The following is an 18,916-nucleotide window of genomic DNA, read 5'->3' on the forward strand; positions in this document are numbered from 1 at the left end:
CAATTTCCTAGCCTTTACCACTCTTCTGCCTTAAGAGTCAATACTTAGTATCAATTTTAAGATAAAAGGTAGTTATTTTGGTTTGTTTGAGTCCCTATAGATGTCATCTTGTATGGCTCTATTGCACATTTTCTCACAAACCCTCCTTAGAGAATCTACTTTGGGTATTGGATATCCTGAAATTCCTAAATCCTATGAAAGTGAGATTAAATTATTTTTCTAAACCCTGGAGTACAAAACTATGAGCAGTCAGTTGGTAGTGATTGGAGGACCCCCCCCCCCCGTGGTGTTTTTTTTAACTTACTTTTTAAATGTTAAAATAATTTGGTTTTTGCTTTCTTACATTTTGAGTTCCACATTCTCTTCCTCCTCTCTTCCTGAGACAGGAAGCAGTTTGCTATTGATTACATACAAATATTTCCATATTCTTTATGCGTTAGAAGAAGATACATTAAAAAAAAAGAAGAAAGTACAGAATGGTCTACTTTGATCTGTATTCAGACTACCATCAGTTTTTTCCCTGGAGGCAGATAGCATTTTTCATCACAAGCCCTTTTGTCTTGGGTTATGGTATTGTTGAGAACAGCTAAGACATTCATGGTTGATCATTGGATAATATTGCTGTTACTGTGTACAATGTTCTTGCACTTCTGCTTATTTCACTCTGCATCAATTTGAGTAGGTCTTTCCAGCTTTTCCTGAAAATTTCCTGCTCATCATTTCTCATAGCATAACACTATTCCATTACAATCATATGTTGGTCTATACTTATTGAATGTAAAAGTACCCAAAGCTTGGAACTGACAGTGTGTTATGTTTTTTCATTTAACTATTTTGAAGCTTAGAGGGTATTCATCTCTTTCATAAATATAAGGAATTTAGTTAACTTTTTTTCTCCTGGCTATTTACACATCTTTTCCTTTTTTTTTTAAATGCGCAAATGGGTTAGACTTTGCCAGATATTGCCTTATTCCAAGTTGTGTTTTGTCTATTTGAGTTTTTTAAATAAATGGGTAATGCCCTGACTGTGGCATTTGGCAGTAACCACAAATCACAGAATCTTCAAATTGGGAGGGACTTCAGAGGTTACCTAGTCTCAACCATACATGAACAAGAAATCCATCTGTAATACGTTAGACAAGTAATCATCCAAACCAGCCTTTATTTGAAAACCCTCAGATAGAATATAGGATTGCCTGGGCAGCCCATTCTACTTTTCCATATCTAACTGATGGGAAATTCTTTATATCCAACTTCAATTTGCTTATAATTTTAAGCTTCCTTAGGTGCTTAAAGAGCAACATAGTCAACATTAATATAGAAATACATATTTGTAAACATTTAATCATCTCTTACTATTTGAAGTATATGGAGCTCATTCTCCCATATCTTTTAAGGGCATTTTGTATGAGCTTTGTTTAGTTGTTTTGGGGTGGAAATGGGGAAAGTAGCAAAGAAGAATATCCATGAATTTCAAACCATGGTCTAGGTGGAAAGCTTTGTGTAACTCCACTCCACACATGTATAGCAAAGTAAAGGAGAATGGATCCCATGGACTTGAGATGACAAATCCAATACAAAACAAAAATCGCAGTACATGTGTGTAATAATTTGCTTGTCTTCGCGAGTTTAAGAAGATAGACACGACTACTAAAATACTTCCATTGGAAGGTAGTTGATCCCTAGTGCATTGGATTGACTAAAGTGAGGCAGTTACTGGAGGCAGAGAAAATGCATACAAATTCCCAACATCCATAATTGAATTTTAGGTTCAGGCTTTAAGAGTGAAGCAGAAGGGGCATATTTGAGAAAACGACATTAATCTAGACTGTAAAGATAGAGTTCAAGAGAACAGTTCGTCACATTTCCTTTCTGATTCATTAGATAATTGAGGAAGTAATTAGGACGTTAGACAAAGGAATTTGTGGAAGAAATAAACATTACTTTTGAGGATGCTAGTAAGATATTTCCATTGGAATTATCTGATAGTTTGTACTATAGTTTTAAGTTCCATTATTTCTCACCTCACTTCTAGTGGAAATGTAGAATAATTTTTGCATTTTTATTTGTATGCTTCTTTTATATACTTAGACTGTTTAGTAATGGAGTGTTAGAAGTATTGAGATGCATGTACTAGGGAACACAGCATTTCTGTTTGATTTTTTTGAATATGTGGTATATTTTTTACTCTCTATTGTTAATAATTCTTATTTAGAAATTTGAGTTCAATATATACTCCTGTCATGTTTGCTTCAATTTTTGATTTGTTAATATTTGTTTTAAATGATGCTTTTATACTACTTACTATGCCTTCTACAGATAAATTGTATTGTCCAACCACTGGCAAAGAAATGAGATTGTTTGGATAGTGTTAGTTTTTTTAATCATAAAATATTTAATTTTTATGATCTTTGTATGCACTTTATTATCTTTTTTGTGAGTTATAAAATAAAAATGTCCATTTCTGAGGAATAAAATAAGAGACTGGATATTTTAACATTACTGAATTTGGCATTTTCATCTTTATCACAAGGGTGCATATAGAGAGGTTGGCAAGAGCCACCTCTTCATCAGAGATGGGAGCAAAGGAGGAAATAGTGTCAGAAGATGTTTGAATGATATGAAATGAAGAGGAGAGGAGAAGAGAGAGTTCTCAGCAAATGGCTTCACTTTTTTTTTTCTTTCTCATGATATATAAGGCAAGGTCCTCAGCTAGAGGGAGGCTTGGGGAGAGCCTGGAAGTTTACAGCAGTTGCTGATGGGAAATGGGATAGAAAGTCAATGAGGGGAAATATAATTTTTTTATCTTATTGAAGTGAGAAGCCAGGTGAGATTAGATAATTTGAGGTGGAAGGTGTTTTACTGCCAAGTTTCTTACCATGGTTACTTGCTTATTGAATTGTATGTGAATGTTGTGTGTGTGTGTAGGTATGCAAGTGGATGATTGGCCCTTCAGAAGAGGGGAGGTTGACTTTAAGACTTTTTTTTCATCATAATTCTTTACTAGCAATATAGTTTTCCTTAGTTTTACACTGACTTAAGTAGTCATTCTCCTATGATTGAACATTTGAAGTCTCTCTAATATTTTGTTATTTTACTAACATTATTATTTGTACAAATTAATTCACCCCCTCCTTATGTTTACTTGAACTATAACCCTGAAATTGGAAATCACTGTGTCAAAAAGTATATGACTTATAGCTATTTCATATTAACAGATTGGTCTTTAAAAAGATCGAGTCAATTTATAGCATCACCAGAATTATAAAAGTATGTCTGTTGTTCAAGGCCCACTCGCACCATTTAAAAAAAATTGTTTTTATTTACTTTGGTTATTGGATATATAGTGGCACCTTATAGCACCTTTAATTGATACATTGGTAACTTAGTGAAACTAATTTACTTTTATTTTTATGTGTAAAAATTATGTTCTACTTTTATTATTCTCTGAGTAGACTCTGGATAGGATCTTATTTTATTAAGTTATTTTAATATATTATAAGTTTTTACAAGTTATATCACATTTCCCTAATCTATTGTTTTCCTTTTGAAATGTGCTGACATTTTATTGCATAAATGTTTTTCTCCTTTAATAGACTTCAACATATCCATCTTTTTCACGATACCTTCCATTTCTTCATGAGTCACAAATATGTGCTATTCTCTTGTTTTCCATGATTTTTTTGGAAATGGAATTAAAATTTTGCTTAAACCTTTGGCCATCTGGAATTTATTTCTGTTCTTCCTTAAAGAAGACTTTGATGGCATGAGGAAGTTTGGTGCTGAGATATTTTTCGTAGTGCATAGGCAAGAGAAGGATATCTTTCGACAAGCAGGTTGACAGTTGCCCTTTTTTGACTTGCTCAAGGAGACCCCTGGAAGACAAGTTGGAAAATGGTGAAAAGTGAAGTTAGTCATTAGTCAAATGCCATTTTGCTCATTATCATTTTAATGTTGCTTCGTGAACCCGGAGGTCAGCTCTTCTCTACTAAGCCAGCCTGTCTCCTAAAATTCCTGAGATCTCGAACTGCTATATTTTTCTTCCTTTTCTTCTCTTTTTCCATTCCTTCACTGTTTAAAATAAGACTTATCATCACAGACACTGCAGGAGGTTTCAAAGTTCTTGTGAACTCCTGTCGTATATATCACATTTAATCACTTTACCTTTATAGTTTTCAAAAATAACTGAAATAAATTTAAAATGTCAATTTATTTTGTGGAGTCATTGGAGTATTTTGTGCCCACAGTAAAGAATATATCCCTCTGGCACAGTACCACTCTACCTGTTAATACTGTGACATTACAGAAACATGGATAAAATTAGGCAATGAACTGCAGCTGATCAAAATGAGATGCTTTATAGAGAATATTAGATTGATGACACCTCTGTGTGATGGAGCCGCTTCTAGGCTAGTATGCAACTTGGTTTTGATTTTGGAATGAAGGAGAAATAAATTCTGGAGCGACGCATTTTCTAAGTTGTTCATTTATTCTTTGAGTTTGATTTTGCTTTGGCATAGGATTCCCGAGAGTATACAATCCTAGCTGGGCATTTCCTTGCCCTTTACAATTAATCTTTTAAACTAAATCTTTTTAAAAATGGTTTTACAAAAACAGAATGACAAAGAAACTGTCATTGTAATTCCATTTTATCTTGATTTCAAAACTAATTTGACAGACCACTCATCCTGACCTCCTTACTTAGATGTTTTATGGTATTCTGCAGAAGAAGGGCATTAATAGTCGATTGGGCAAGAGTAAGAACAATTGTCTGTGTTGAGGGAGAGAAGGACATAATAGTACAGTGATCCACAGTGAGAAAATAGCTAAGGTTCTGAGTGATTTTTGTTGCATTGTCATGCTCATTTTTCCTTTCATTACTGTGATATGTGAAAGGCAACCGTGCCATAGTGAATAGAAAGCTGGCTTGGGATTCAGGAAGACCTTGGTTTGAAAATGTCACATGGCCACTTTGTGACTTGGGCCATTTAAGTAACCTCTCTGGACCCTGAATGCCTTTTTCAAGACTAAAAGTTGCCCAATGAATGCTAGTTTGCATCACTGGAGAATGATTCTTCTGTACAGAAGGAATCATAGATCTGGTTCCTCCCCAAAAATATCAGTAGTAGCTGGCAGTCTGCTCTGAGCTCTCTTTCTCTAATTGCTTCCCTTTTCTCCATTAGCTTCTTATTATCTATTCAAACTCTCAAAAGGAGCTGTTTTCCAAGTTGCTGCCCATGGCTTCTCTTTCTTTCTATCTTTTTTCCCTTTTCTTTGTTTCCAAATCTTTTTCCTGCTCTGCTTTTAGAACTTGAAATGGGAATATCTTTCTCCTATTTGAACATGTCCCACTGAAACTGTGTGGCCCCAGATACTCACCGTGTACATAAACCATCCATCTTTTCGAGGTCACTGTCACCTGCTGTCCCATACCTGAAGCATCAGTATTCTCTTTTGAGTTTTTGATTGTTGATTCTCCCCTCTTTGTTTCGCTATCCCTACCCAAACACAGACCACTACCATTATTGCTTCCTTACAGGTCTTTTCCATTTTCTCTTTCCCATCACACTCCCCACATAACCCACCCTACATATCACTATCCTAATTATTTTCATTGTGCCAAGGTTTGGTCATGCCATTTTTCTTTTCAGAAGTGGCTCTTTTAACTCAAAATATGCCCTTCTAATAGATCATTGGATCATAGATTCCTTAGAGGCCATTGAGTTCCCCTCATTTTACAAATAATGAAACTGGGACTCAGAGTTTTAAGTGACTTGCCTAGAGTCACATACTATTTAACCTTCCTGACTCCAAATCTAGTGTTATATCTACTATGCTACCTTGTTACCTAATTTCATTAAAATAATAAAATTATAATCATTAAACAAGTATTAGGTATTTTGACTTTTCCATTGAGTGGTCTTTCTTTTAGTCCTTTGGAGGACTAAAAGGAATTATACATTTATCCAACCTATACACTTCTTTCTACCAAAGCGAGACTCTCCACTTGTTATGGTGCTTGGCTTTATTTCCTCCTTGCTTTGTGGATGCTATTCCTTATATACCTGAAATCCCACCCAAAACCAATCCCCTCTCTGTTTACTAATTCTTGAACAGCTCAGGTCCTACCTTCTACAAGGAAGTCTTCCATAACCCCCTTTAACTCCACTTTTTCCTCTTTCAGTTATCTTTTATTCTGCACCTTACTTTGTTGTATATATTCATTTGCATGTAGTCTTCCCCATTAGATTGTAAGCTGCTTGAATGCAAGGGTGGTCTTTCGTATATTTTGTATTTCTAGCACTTGATACATAGTAGGTACTTTGTTTATTTTTATTTTTTTAAACCTTATCTTTGATCTTAGAATTAATACTGTATATTATATAGGTTCTAAGGCAGAAGAGTGGTGAGGGCTAGACAATGGGGGTTAAATGATTTACCCAGGATCAGATGACTAAGAAGTGTCTGAGACCAAATTTGAACTCAAGACCTCCTGTCTTTAAACCTGGCTATCAAGTCCAGATATTAGTTATCTGTGTAGGTCTCATCCTAAACTATAAGCTCTACCAGGTAACAGAGATCATACCTTATCTAAACTTTGTATTTCTCTAGCACTTAGCAACACGTACAGTGAACATTCATTGTATGTTTGTTAAATTGCTCTTAGAATAGTATTGGCATAAAGTAACTGTTTAATAAATCTATCGACTAACTGAATTTGAGTCAAAGACAAAGAGATTATCCTATCTTATTTTGTCTTCCTTTTTTCATGAGTGAATATAAAATTTAACCCAGACCTTTTCAGAATTACTGCAAATTCTGAAATAGTAATGTCTAGATTAATAAGTATACAGTGGAATTTCAACTCTTTTCTGCGTGTCTCAAATAGTAATTACTTTTTGAGGGCTGTATTAAAAGGAATTTTATTGTTATCCTTTTTCATCCTTTCACAATCATTTCATATTATTTCTTTGAAATAAATCCTCTTATCACATAAAAAATTAACTCCTTTTCTTTGAAAGAATACTTTGGAAAAAGTTGCAATTTTTGGTCTTGGACATTTCCTAGCTATATGACACCTGGGCAAGTATTTTAATCCCCATTGCTTAGCATTTACCTCTCTTCTGCCTGTATGAATGGAATTTTGAACCTTTGGATTTCATCCCCCAGAAGTCCCTTAGTATTTCCCAAAATTCCCTTATCCTGTGTTCCCACATTTTGCATGATTGTATTTAAGTGGCTGTAACTCCTCCCTCTTCCTGTGACCAGGCTTAAGTCAGGTAGTTCTTTTGTTTTAGTTATTATTAATAAAGCTTTATAAAATATAATATTTAGTTATTGGTTATTAATTTTAAAACTCACATGCCTTAGAACCAATATACAGTATTGATTCTAAGACAGAAGGTAAAGGCACTTTTTAAAATGATAGAAATAAACATTTATTTAGCATCTACTATGTGTCGGGCATTGGGGGTTTAAAAAAAAAAGTCGTATTAGTACCTTTTGGGTTTTGTACTGTATTCATTTCCCCAGTATTTCTTGTTCCCTCTCCCCCTCCATTTAGAACCTTTCTTTGTCACAAAGAAAAACTCTAATGCAAAACCAATTCACACAGCAGTCATCACTGCATATGGAGCATTTGGCATCCTAGCCTCCCACCTCTTTCCTAAGAGAAAGGAAGTATGTTTTAGAATCTTTTCTTTTGAACCAATATTGCTGCTTACCCTTAATATGATTTCAATTTCTTTTTTAAAAAGGTTTTTTTTTACTTTTTCTTTATTTTAATCATTGACTAATGGTTTTCTGTGAAAAAAATAAGTAATAATGGAGTATTTTGTAGAAATGCCAAAGAATCTGAACTATAAAAGAAAGTGTACATGATTATCAATATCTTTCTGAATAAAAGTTATTCTGTGGTGAGGAATACTCTTTGACACCTTAGTAGAGTGCTCATTTCCACCTATCAATGCTATCTATGCTTCAAGGTCAAATGCTCCACCTTCCATGAGACCTATAGCACATTGCTCTTGTTTCCCTTACATCACTGCCTTGAGTTTTAGTTGAATATATATCTCATTTCCTTGAGCACTTGATGAAATCCCCGAGAATAGACTATGCTTTACTAGCTTTGATAGCTGCCCATCACAGCATCTTACATTTGAATGAATTATTGATTGGATGAATGAAATAGCAAATTTTTTAGTCCAGAAATATAAAAGGGAATGTGTAAAATACTTTATAATACAATCTGATGTTTCAAAATGAGCTGTCTTTGGCCATTTTGTGAAGAACTTTTGTAGTTAACCAAAATGAAATGTCTTGATTTATCAGTATAATGTGGTTACTTAGCCAGATTCTCCCAAGTATTTGTTCTGAAGAGTAAGTTAAACACCATTTATGTCAGGCTTTTGAGGAATAAGCACATTGAATTTGGTACTAGAGGAATTGGGCAGCTAGGGGGCACAATGGTCAGAGCACAGGGTTTGGACTCATCTTCCTGATTTTAAATCCCAACCTCAGATACTTAATAGCTGGGTGACCCTGAGGAAGTCACTGGTTCCTTCAATTTCCCCATCTGTTTTATGATTAAAATTCTTTGGAGACTGTATCTTAATTTTATAGTTATTTATTAAGTAGGAGGAGGGAGAGAGAGAAAGAAAGAGGGGGAAAGGAAGGAAGGAAGGGAAGAAGGGAAGAAAGGAAGGCAAGCATGAATGAATTATTTGGCTGGCTAGCTGGGAGCATGAGAGCCTGGGGCTGTCCAACCAGCCAGAATTTCTAGATGCTTCCTACATGAGCAGCTAAGCGAGCCCAAAGCCAGACCACATGCCTCCCAAGACCATAGTTCTAAGGAATAAGGGCCAACTTCCTGTCCCCTCTGTAAATTTACCCTTTTTGAGATGTTCCTTTCCTGAGCCTCTCTGGAGGTCTCAGACCTCAAATCAGGACAAGAAGCAGATCTTCTGGATGCCAGGTATAATACTATAGCATTTAGAATGACCACAGCACATGTGTGATATTTACCAGCATGATAGACAGAAGGAAGGAGGATTCCATTCATGACCTCAGGGAGATGCAGTTCAGGTTTCAGCCTTAAGATCAAACATTTTTTAGCTCAAAAATCAAAAGGTTGTTTTGGGGACCAAAAAGGGGTACAAATTAATTTTTAACTTTCCACATGTGTCAAATGAATTAGAAAAGGAATTGGCAAACCATTCCAGTATCTTTGCCAAGAAAACCTCAAATGGGGTCACGAAGAATAGGACACAAAATTAAACTACTGGACAATAACTTGCCTCTTCTCTAGGCCACTGTCTCCTTATTTGTAAAATAAAGAGATTGGATTCAAGATCAAGGATCTCACAATCAAAATTCTATGATTCTATGTAAGATACTTCATTGGTAATTGAGTATATGTACCCTATGAATCCAAAAAGAATTAATATTCCTTCTAAATTTTTCTTTTTCCTATAGGCTAATCTGTTTAAGAGAAGGCTGCTTAAACCAGTTGATTCTTTTTTGACATTTTGCTACTAAGAGCTCTTTCCCCTCCATATAACCAGTATGGTGTGATAGAAAGTGGCCTGAGAGTCAGAGGTTCTGGTGTCAAACCCAAATTCTGCTTACTAGCTCTCTTGTAGGCATGTTATTTAAATGTTTGCAGTTTCAGTTTCCTCATTTGTAAAATTAAAGTAGTACTAGATAGTCCTTTCACATTTAATAATCTGTAATTCTAAGTAAATGATTTCTACCTGATTTTCTAATTGTTACATTAATTTCTCACAAAAGGTTAAAAAACTGAAACGAGAACTCTCACAGATGAAGCAAGAATTACTCTACAAAGAACAAGGCTTTGAAACATTGCAACAGTGAGTATAAAAATATGGAAATCAATTGGAATGCATCACAAGCCCCTTTGGCTAGTAGCAAATAAAATATCAGTGCAGGTTCAGTTCCACACACACTTAATTGAATATATTCTGTGTAAGTTATTGTGCTATGGATGAGAGATACAGAAGCCACAAATGACCTCCTATCTGACTTTGAGGTGTTGACTTTCTGTTGGGGGGCTACAGCATGAATGACTCAGAGGGACAGCTAACATGCCAGATGCCAGAGGAAGGGTCCTAAAGAAGCTCAGCACCCTAGAATGATGGGTGGAATTTAAGAAGTTGAAATAATATGGAAAGTATTATTTCATTAAAGTACAATTTTTATATTCACAAATAGATCCAGGACATTCCTGTAGAGCATGAGTTCAATATGAATCCACAGCACTATATAGCAACCACATCATAAAAAAGCTTATGTTATACATTGCTGAGTGCAGAGGGGGTGGCATGTACAGGTAGCCAGGAGTGGGCTGGAGCCAGCTTGAACCAGAGAGCTAATGTTAAATTTTCATTGTAAACATTTAATTTATACCTGGAAAATGGGCAAATACTACATATCAGGTCTTGATTCTTAGTTTTGTTGTGTATCTAGACTTAAGATAGTGATAAAGACATATTAATAATTTATATTAAATTGAAAAGGGTATCTTTGCATATTTTTTTTTCTGGATAGCCAATTGTTAAACTTCTCCCAGAACACCTGGTGCTAGCCCTTCTTTATGTCAGCCCTTGCAGAAGGAGTGCTTGAGAGCCATTTGTTCCAGTGTCCATGAAGGCAGCTGAAGTGGGTGCTATAAAATGGTTAGAGGTTGGTTAGACATTAAAGAAGCCAAGACCATCCATTACATTCTGAGCTACCACTAGTTGTCTTGACTTTTGTCTTGCCACTGGACTTTGATGACTTTGGAAAAGAGAGGGAGGCTGAAAACTTTGTATAACTCTGCCTCACTTAAATCTAATTTATATGTGAGTCAGAAGAGATCACCATTTTGGTGATGCCATTTTGGTCTTCTTTGAGTGGGAAGGACAACATCCAACTGACCAACCATTTTGGCATTGGCTTCAGTTTCTAGCACCATATTTGAGGAACATCAGCCATCTAAGATGTATCTCTGGGATTGATTATGAGGTAATAATGAGGGGAATAACAGCAAACAAGGATCAGTCGAACAAATCAAGTGTTCATGAGAAACATGGCAGTCCAAGAAGACTGATCCTAAGAGCAATGAGTGGAAGTTGCAGAGAGGCCAGTTTAGACTAACTAGCTAGGTGGTACAGTGAACAGAGTGCCAGGGCAGCAGTCAGGAAGACCTGAGTTCAAATCTGGCCCCAGACAAACTGTATAACCCTGGGCAACTCACTTACCATTGTTTGATTCATCTTCTTCAACTATAAAATGAGCTGGAGAAGGAAATGGCAAACCACTCCAGTATCTTTGGCAAGAAAATCACAAACAGGGTCATAAAGAAACTAACTGAAAATCAAACAAAAAAAGGAAATATTTCCTCCCAATTCAAGCTATCCAAAAATGGAATGGGATGCCTGGGAAGGGTAATCAATGCAGATGAAGTGATTATTAGTCTTAGAAAAGATATTTAGAGAAAATGGCTATAGAGGTAAATTTCTGTAATTCCAGTTTCAGGGAGATTCCCACAACCTGGCCCAAGGACAGTATATTTATATTCTTCCTTCCCACTTTTTTCAGTCACATTCTGCCTGAGAATGCCAACCTGTTTTAAAGGTATCTTCTTTGGAGAATGTGCTTAGTTCCAGCCTTGTGTACACAAGAGGGTACAGAAAAGAGCTATGCCATTCATTTTACCTATGGGTCTGCAGGTTGAGGCCAGGGTAGGAGGGTTCCCTTTGATGCACTCAGGAACCAGAATGACTTTGTCAGCCCATCCAGATCTTTATAGGGTGCTGGGATGTGTCCTCAGCAGATTCCTAAAATATGTTTTTCTAAAGTCTGCACAAGAATTGTTCTAATCTCTTCTTTGTGGCAACTTGGTATCTTGCTAACCCTAGACAAACTGTTTTACATGGAGAAATAACAGGTGACTTCTAGAGGTAGCCATTTGTTTTACTTCTCTGGTGTCCGTCCCACTGGTCCATCCATCAATAGTGGCTTATTTCTAGAGTTATATCTGCAGACTTCTTTTCCCAACTTCATCTGAGGCTTTCCTGAGCACATTGGTGTTTTAAATTTCTGTCCACTCCCAAAGCTGACCTGTAAGTATAGTTCCAAACCAAAGCCAGCCTAAAGAACAGGATAAAAAAAATCACCAGAACTAAATGAAGTAATCTGGAGACTAAATTAGTCAGAGGTTTTGAATGGTCCCTTCCTTCCCAATAATTGCAGTAGGAATTATTGCCTGTCTGGTAGCCTGGAGTAGTAGAAAGTTTTGAGAACATTCAAGCGTTCAAAACAAGTTTTCTAATCACAGTTCCTCACCCCCCAACAGTATCCTTGTTATTGAATGGAATCTGCCTTAATGAGATGATGGACTTGATTGAAAAATGTTTAATTTCTAAAATAAGGGGGTTGTTTTTTGGGGAAAAGCCACCATAAGTGGATGTGGTTAGAAATCAAAGGACTAATTGCCCTAATATGTTTAACCACAAATATTAGATATTATTGACCCCACACAAACCCTAATGCTGTTTGAAAACAACAGCAACAGCAATAGTTCATACCACAATCCTAGGATTAAAGGTTAGCCAAACATGCTGTTTTTATTATATTAATGCCACAATGAAGTATTGTTTTAAAGCAGCTTGCTTGCAAGCAATTTTTAAAGGAATCCAAGGCATGTTTGAGAATCTGTCAACAGCATACCAGAGGAAAACAATGGACAGTTGTGGAAATTCAGGCAGCCACTTTGGAATGGATTTAATCCCATTAGCCAAAACCTGAAAGATATGATATCTTCTTTCAGAGACCTTTTTGTCTACCTGAATTATATATGGAATGAAGCAGGCTCATTTGGGATGCAGGACACCATACTGTTAAAATATTGTGCTGGGATGTGGCATGCATGCTACCTGGTCATTCAGTCAGAACACCTCATTGTGAATATGCCTCAGAATTTTTAGAACCTGGAGATCTGCTACCATTAGAGAAAGCAGGAGCCTGTTGGTCTAAAAGGATCTTTGCTTATAGCTGAGATGTGGTGGAACAGGATAAGAAGGATAAAAAAGTCCTTCAAAAAAGAATTTAAATAGCAAAACAGTAAAGGACTTTTTATCATTTTAAATATGATATTCTTTTTTTATTGGTTTTAATTCTTTTTTTTTACACAATTTTTTTTATCTGAGATCAGAATGAGTGTGTGTCTCTGTGTCTTTGTTATTTCCTGTTGTTCAGGCTTTTTCAGTTGTGTCCAATTTTTGTGACTCCACTTGGAGTTTTCTTGGCAAAGGTGCTGTGGTAGTTTGCCATTTCCTTCTGCAGCTCATTTTTCAGATGAGGAAACTAAGGCAAACACGGTACCCAAGGTCACATAGGTAGTAAGTGTCTGCGTTGGATTTAAGCTCAGGTCTTCCTGACTCCAAGACTGACACTATTCACTGTGCCATCTAGCTGCCCAGGAGGGCATCTTTATTAATACTATTTCCTTATTTCCAATCTAAGGTCCCAACAATGGCATTTTACTATGGCAGTCATATAGAACTAACTTTAGACAAAACCAAAAAATGTGACAGAACTTTTCCCACTTTTGCTCTATTGGCATTGTATAAAAGATGGAAATTGATTTTCTGGTGTGGTGACTGTACCCCAGTCAAGAGCTGTATTTTTCCATCATATTCTAAAAGCAACTTTTGCACAAATTCCTAGTCTGATGCCTCATTTAAAGATGGAGAGCTCTATTAGTAGAATGCAGGCTATAGTGGGTTCTCCCATGCAGTGAAGCCTTCAGATACAATCCTAGAAACAAACCATATCTGCTTCTCAAGTACAAGTGTAACACAGGCCAGAGATGCTCATCGCTAGTAGGGTGGCAATGAGGTGGTGAATTCCTTGGCTGCATGAAACAAAGAAAAATGCACAATGTCCCACAATCACAGCCCTTTCCACTTCTCCAGTGACAGTGGCAGAGTATAGAAAAGAGGTTTAAAGGGTGCTAATAATACCATGATTAAATTATCTATAAACTTTAACTTAATTATTGGAACTGCATTGGTCAAAGACTATGAGTGGACACAATACAAGAGGAGATGAATGATATCATTCTTAAAATTCTTAGTACAAATGAAGCCAGAAGAGAAAAGGAAGTTGTAGCCATTTATAGAAAGATAAGAGAGTTGGCTCACAACTTCTCTTTGAAGAGGCAAATAAAGTTGATTTTTATCTCATGCTCAAAGGCAAGAAGAGTCATGCTTTCATGGGATAATTGGCAATCACATTGCAGTGTTCATGATAAGCATTTTCATAAAACATGAAAATTATTGCAGATTATAAGCCATTATCTCTTGCTATGAGTGAAGAGTTCAAGAAATTATATGAAGATTTAGTTAGATCCCTTCCATGCTACTCATTAAAATCCAGTGTCTTCAAGGGAAAGGAGGATAAGCAAAAATATTTTGGAAAATATGGTCAGAAACAAAGAAATGAGCAATGTCAAATGTTTGCCATACACTAATATATTATGAATACTTTTTCTGAGAATAGAATTGGGAGGCATTGGACACAATGAGTACCAAATAACATAACAAAAATAAAATTGCTTATGTTTTAACAAGAATGTTTAGTTATGTGCAAATCATTCATTCCTAAATCATTTGCATGTGTGTTCAGACTGCTGATTTATTGGAACAAAGAACAGTAATTCATATAAAGAAGATAAAGTATACAGTTGGAGTGCCGATATTTGTTTGATGCTAGAAAACAAAAAATACAATAGATACTGACACAGATGGTTACTATTTCCTAAAGAGTCTATCCACATCAGCCAATTGCTGTAACAAGGAAACCAAAAGAATCTAGAAACCATTTCAGTTAGCAAATGATTGATCTCCTCACCAAGAAGAGGGAGATGAAAAGTCAAGTGAAAAATCAGTTTAAAATCTAAACTCATATGTGAAATCTTAATGAGGAATATGGTAGAAAATTATGAGTTGGAGTTCCTTATAATTCAGTAAGAAGCAATCTCAGACAGCATGGCAAAAGACTCAACTACAGAAATAGATCCTAAAGATACTAAATAGGAAACTAGAAGGAATAATAGACCTACCTTATTTCATCAGGAACAATGAAGCCACCACACTGGGCAGTTCTTAATTAACATCATGGCCTGGCTGTGCTGCCTAAAGAAGTAAAATTGGCTTGCAAGGAAAAAAAATGGAAAGAGTAGGTCAACTAGACTCATGTTTTCACAAGATCTGTGCCAGAGGTGATATAATTTTTAGGCTGCTAAGGTATCTGAAGATACATTGAGTCTTTTTTAAAAAATGTTTTTAAAACCCATGCCTTCCATCATTGAATAAATACTATATGCTGGTTCCAAGGCAGAAGAGAGGTGAGTGCTAGGCAATTGGATGTAAGACTGCCCAGGGTCACACAGCTAAGAAGTATCTGAGACAGAACCTCCTGTCTTTAGACCCAGCTCTTAATCCACTGAGCCACCCAGCTGTCCTCCTTTAAGGTATCTGAAAGAGGGGAGTATAATCAAAGTTTGATGGGGAGGGGAACCCTCAGACTTATCCTCCCAAAAAAGTGACCAAGAGAACATTTAGTAATTACCAATCCTTCTCAACAAAATGTTTTATGAGAATTGTGTATGCATGCATCCAATGCATCATTAATAAAAGCTTATAAAAAGAGTGGACAGACTTTCAGAAATATTTTCCAAAGGTGATTGATTGGGTCATTATAGGCATGCAATTGCTTGAAAGGTGTGTAGATTAGATATAACAACTGAAAGAATTTCTTTTGGGCAACTACAAGTTGAATAGGTAGATAGTTGGTGGACAGAATACCAGCCCCAGAATCAGAAGGATTTATCTTCCTGATTCAAATGTGGCTCCAGTCACTTACTCACTGTCGGACTCTGGACAAGCCACTTAAACCTGTTTGCCTCCTCAGCTGTAAAATGAGCCGGACAAGGAAATGCCAGACCACTATGGTCAGAAAAGCCTGAATTTACAAAGAGTTGGACATGACTGAAAACAATTGAACAACAGCAGTGATTTATTAATAACAAATGGGATATAAAACAGGAAAGACATATTCTTTTATGCCACTACTATGTGTTGTCCAGCACAGAGAACAGTTAAAGAAGGATGTTCCCTGTGAGAATCTCCAGATACTCCTGTTTATAGATGATATTAAGTTGATTGCAACAAGCCTCAGAATGTTGTAGAGATGCCAAAATAATATTTGTAATCATAGAAAACTTGACCTATGGCATTCACACAGAGAGAACCAAGTGTATGAAAAATCCATTGTCCATATTATAATAATGCAATTGGATGAATAACTCATCATCAGTCTAATCCATTAGAATACACATACATACATACATACATACATACATACATACACACACTATCTCTATCTCTATCTCTATCTCTATCTCTATCTCTATCTCTATCTCTATCTCTATCTCTATCTCTATCTCTATCTCTATCTCTATCTCTATCTATCTTCTTCAAGCAATTAAAGGGACTAGATCCTGAAGTCAAAAGGAGAAGAGAATGGATAGCCAGTAGGAAAAAAAAAGACAGATGAGTGCTATAACTACAAGAAATTATGATTGATGGAAAACCTCCTTGTTCCATTACCATCTTCAGAGTATCAAGAGTTCTAGGAGAAAATCTTCTTCAGCTGATGGAGTAAACCTCCAATGGATGATTTACCAAAGGTTATGGGCAAGAGTCACACAAGCTAATTAGGCGTGGATGGACTGAAATCTGTATCACCAGAAGCACATCCATTACAGGAAGGTTACTATGTGTATCTCTGCAGGCACATGTATAATTCTCCATGTACCTACATTTTCAAGAAGATGTACTCCATTTGTATGCTAAATACAAATATTTGGGAAAATATTGAAGAGGGAAAATATTTTTTTCAGACAATGTGAATTTTTTTTCTGTCAATTCTGTCCATGGTAGTAAAGTATCAAAAAATAGCTGCCATAGGGCACATACGAATAGAAAACAATATAATTTTAGTCTTGTTTTATAAGAGGGAGAAATATAAAATGATTCTCTCCTATATTTTAATAATAAAGAGCCAATAACATAAAACAAAATTTAGAACTATGTATGCACATCCATTGACACCATACCCCTATATGAACCTTCAATTTTGTGCTATGGTTAGTTGAGGGAAAAAGAATAAAAAGGAATGGATAAGAAACAGGAAAAGTAAAGAGACAAAAAGGAAAGGGAAGAAAGGGTTAGGGATTGAAGAAAAACATAGGGTGAAAGGCAGATTAGTAAATGGTTACTCAGAGATTATCTGGACCTTATTCACTTAATTATTGGAAACAAAGCAAATTATCACCTGTTACTACTCCCTTTTGGAATTTTCATTAGCTTTCCAGAATTCTGGGACCCAACTAAGCTGAAGAAATTGCTTATTTGTTTTTGTTTCCAAGTTTCCGTTCCATTTCAATTTTTTTTACATTGTTTTTCAGTTGTGTATAGAAATAATGTTCAACAATTGTTTTCTGACATTTTGCAATTCAGTTCAGTGATAAATAGTCTGATATAGGTTATACCAGTTCTTTCATGCAGTACATATTTCCATATTCCCCATGCCATGACAGAAGACATATCACATATATAATTAAAAAAAACTCATTAAGGAAATAAAGTGGAAAGTGGCATACTTTGATCTGCCATCATATTCCAACATTTCCTTCTTTGGCTATGGATAGCATTTTTTTTTTATCATGAATCCCTCAGGGTTTATCTTGGGCCCTTGTTTTGCTGATGATAATTTAGTCCTTCATTGTTGATCATCATATAATATTTCTTTTCCTATATATACTATTTTCCTGGTCCTGCTCACTTCACTCAGATTTTAAAGTTTATTTTTGAAGACTTAGGTTTATTACCTTTTGAAAATTCTGAATGTTTTGTAAAAGAATAAGGCAGTCTCTTAGATTTGTGGGAGCTGATTTTAAACTCATATAAATTTACTCTAGAAATACTTGAAAATTTTTGATATTCAAAACCTGTCAGATTGTCTTACTTTTTTTTCCCCTTGAGAAATCTCATTTCACACTGCCAGAAGATTATATTTGGAACTAGCATTTCATTTCTAAGCCCTTTTCCCAAATCAAAACTGGGGTTTTGGTCAAGTCCTGGTGGCAGTAATATATTGCTGAAGCCAAATGTGAATGAAAAAAATCTTCAGAAATAAATGAACTTAAAATCAAACCTTTCAAGATCACCTTGGGATGGGATAACAGCAACAGCCTATCTAAATGGAGATATTACTTTAGTTAAGTCATTTACTCGACTTGTATTTCCTTAATCTTGAAAATGAAGGGTTTGAAAAAAATAATGGTTTGGATAAAGTAATCTCTGAAATTCCTTTTCCAAAAATTCTGCGGTTTCTCTTACATCAGAAAGTATGTATAGTATTTAATTGCTCTATTTCTTGTTATGTTTAAATGCTGGACTGATTAAGTTGTTTTTATTTTTTTAAAGGCCATAAATCATTCTATGTGGTGGTTTTTTTAAGCAGAAAAAAAAACATATTTGGTATTTAGTGATGATCTTTATGACAAAGTATTTTCCTAAGTTCTTTAAAGCAGGGCTATAACTGTTTGTTTAGCATGATAAATTATTTACTTAAATAGTACTTGGGGGGAAAATGTTATTTATAAACTGCACTTGTTAGAGTAAACTCAAGTTGGAAGGATAAGTTAAGATGAAATAGCTATTGTTTTCAAGGTCACAATGTTTATATCCAGAAGAAATGTAAACTCTTCAATGTCTTAGAAGTCAGTGGAACTCAATGACAGCTTCCTCTGAAGACTCCTGGAAATAGAGTCTACGATGTCAGTTGT

The 18,916-nt window shown here is 35.5% G+C and overlaps 1 protein-coding gene across 3 annotated transcripts in view; it reads left to right on the forward strand.

Moving 5' to 3' along the window:
- WWC2 (WW and C2 domain containing 2) overlaps positions 1-18,916 on the forward strand; it is a 253,145-nt gene that overhangs the window by 133,869 nt on the left and 100,360 nt on the right. For all 3 annotated transcript variants that reach the window (XM_007496082.3, XM_001364404.4, XM_007496083.3), the window contains exon 5: positions 9,790-9,869. In XM_007496082.3, coding sequence (XP_007496144.1) covers positions 9,790-9,869 — 80 coding nt within the window. The remainder of the gene's footprint in view (positions 1-9,789; positions 9,870-18,916) is intronic.

The sequence above is a fragment of the Monodelphis domestica genome, chromosome 6 (genome assembly GCF_027887165.1).
Source record: "Monodelphis domestica isolate mMonDom1 chromosome 6, mMonDom1.pri, whole genome shotgun sequence".
NCBI lineage: Eukaryota > Metazoa > Chordata > Mammalia > Didelphimorphia > Didelphidae > Monodelphis > Monodelphis domestica.